This window comes from Rhagoletis pomonella, unplaced genomic scaffold, assembly GCF_013731165.1.
Source record: "Rhagoletis pomonella isolate Grant_MI unplaced genomic scaffold, Rhpom_1.0 Rhpom_scaffold_19139, whole genome shotgun sequence".
Taxonomy (NCBI): domain Eukaryota; kingdom Metazoa; phylum Arthropoda; class Insecta; order Diptera; family Tephritidae; genus Rhagoletis; species Rhagoletis pomonella.
In genome coordinates, this window is record NW_023477657.1 from 1 (window position 1) to 2,752 (window position 2,752).

General features: G+C 33.5%; 1 protein-coding gene across 1 annotated transcript; it reads left to right on the plus strand.

Moving 5' to 3' along the window:
* Nucleotides 1-1,973: 1,973 nt before the first annotated feature.
* Nucleotides 1,974-2,576, plus strand: LOC118732352 (transcription factor Adf-1-like; the record flags this gene model as incomplete). The annotated part of the gene is made up of 3 exons (XM_036461481.1): nucleotides 1,974-2,106; nucleotides 2,182-2,338; nucleotides 2,399-2,576. Coding segments are annotated over exons 1-3 (468 nt in total), but the record flags the coding sequence as incomplete, so codon positions are not given.
* Between the last annotated feature and the right edge of the window lie 176 nt (nucleotides 2,577-2,752).

Sequence of the window (2,752 nt, forward strand, 5' to 3'; positions counted from 1 at the left end):
TCGATACTGGAATTTGACATATTGAGCTAAGCTCTCAGCTGTTTACGTGTACGCAGCTCTCAGTGTGTTGAAGAGTTGCCACATATATAATGCATTTTGCAGATCTGCAGAATGTTGGCTTTCTAACCTTGAAATAAGCGTGTGAAATATTACATGACCTGTCGTATTTTTAGAAGTGGCAGCACCAAGTAAAAAAAAAACGGTCAAAACTCTACGATACAGATTTCTAATAAATGAAACATAATTGTTTAAAAAAGTGTGTTTTAGACGAAGTTGGGGTCACGGAACCTTAATTTGAAATAACTTGTTTTTTTTTTAAAGAACCTCTTCCTCTTGACACTCCTAGTGTTTGAGCAATATTTCATATACGTACATGTGGAAGGTATCGACTTTTAAAAAAGATGTATTGAGTTGAATTTGAAGTCTTAAGAGAGGCGATCCTCTTACATATAGTTTAGAAATAAAGCCTTTTCAAAATCATTTCGTTTTATTTCCATTTTTTAATAATTCACCTGATTTAATAAATAATTTGAATTTATCTTTTTAAACAGGTGAAAACACTACTCAAACGCCTTAAAAATATTCCTAATATTTAAACTAAGATTTACTAATACTTTTTTGTTTGATAACTTTTTATACAGGTGGCAACCCTCCTCAAACTCATAAAATATATTCTCAATGTGCAAACTAAGATTTCGTAACACTTTTTAGTTTTATATCGATAATTGAATTAAATTAGACTTTTCGAACAGGTGGCAACCCTATTAAAAATATGTTAAACCTAAAATCATCTTAAATGTCTTTCGTCTGATACCGATATTGTTATACCTATTTTAATTACCCCATTGCCTTAGTTCAAATTGAATTTGATTGTTTAAACAAGTGGCAACCCTTGTACACGCAGTTAAGAAATAAAGTATTTTCAAAACGACTACGATTGGTACCCAATAAATAAAAAAATATTGATTTAACTATTTAAATAATTTGAAATTAATTTTTAAACAGGTGGCAATCCTCTTCAAACACTTTAAAAATATTCTAAACGTTCCAACTAAAGATCTCTTAAGATTCATTCGCTTGGCGTCCATATTTTAATACTTCATATAAATTAGACTTTTCAAACAGGTGGCAACCCCCTTCAAAATGTTTACAAACTACTGCATACTTAACCTTTACCGTCTGGCACAAATATATATTTATATCACCTAATTCCCCTAATTCAAATTGAATTTGAATTTTTTAACAGGTGTCAATCCTCTTAACGTTAAGTTAAGAAACAAAGATTTTCATAACTATTTCCATTTATGCCCATTTTGCAATAATTGGTTTAGCTTTTTAAATAATTTGAACTTAATTTTTTAAAAGGTGGCAACTCTTTTCGAAAAGCTAAACCTTATTGTACACCTACAGCCAGAGCCCTTTGATTTGGCACCTCACTTTTGAAAATCGATCGTCGGTGTGGATCTGATGGCATTGGTTATTAAATTATTTGAATGCAGTTTTTTATCAGGTGGCAACGCCTTTCGAAAAAATAAAACCAGTTTACACATCTACAGGCCAATCGAACGAACGGTGCAGATCTTTAATGCGGAAAAAAATGCCTTCGCGTATTATTTTGAACTTAATTTCTTAACAGGTGGCAACTTTTTTCGAAAAAGTGAAACCTCTTGGAGCATCCACACTCTAAAGGTGCTGGCCCAATGCAAGCTGGCTTTGCTTGCTTTGCTTCGATCACTGTCAAAAATAATTGGAATAATACTAAAATATATGAAACGAGAACAAATGGCAGCTTTGCTTCAAGCACTTGAAGTACGGCGAAGTTTCAAATAGCTCAATGTTCTATTTGACAGCGCTTTTGACAATGGAAATTGTAACATCCCTGCTGTTCATTTGTTTTGATTTGGTTTATAGATTCATTTACGAATTTCGAGCGATTGAAGATATTTAATTTGATTTTAAGTTTTTCTGCAGAAATGTTCGAAGAAAATTTAATAAATGCAATTGAAAAGCACCGGTGTATCTGGGACAAAAGCCTGTTGTGTTACAGGGATAAAAACAAAAAAGACATGGCCTGGCGCGATGTGTCTGCTGTTGTTGGGGAATCTGGTAAGTACCAAAAATCATGATACATGCATGTAATATAACTAATTGTATATACCTGCACACATTTTCCATTTAAAGAGGCTGACTGCCGCAAACGGTGGAAATCCTTGCGTGACCGCTTTACTATTGAGTTGAAGTTGCAGCACCAGCCAAGTGGAAGTGCTACTTCGTTCAGGAAGAACTGGGCTTATTTTGATACTCTGTCTTTTTTAAAAGGAACTGTTGCACCCAGAAAGTAAGTAAATGTACGTTTAAAAATATGGAAACCATTGCGCTTACACTTAGATTTTTATAGCACAACCACCAACATTACTACCGAAATAGAAGACTCTGGGTCTTCATTTGCGTTTGACTTCAACGAAAGTGGCAATCTAGTTTTAAATAGTCAAACAGAAGACTCGGAACCTGTTCCTCCTAAACGTAAGAAGCGAAATGAAGATCAGGACAGCAGCTTGAATTCATTAGTTGAAGATGTAAGTGGATTTTTAAAAAGCCAAAAACCTTACGACAATATCTTGGGTGCCATTGGGGATATTTTCGAAAAAGTTTCCCAAGATCAGCAAATTGATTTTAAGATGGACGTCCTCCAGTATGTCCATGAAAAATTTAAATGTTTAAACGAAAATTCAAACGCCTAAAATCAAAATTA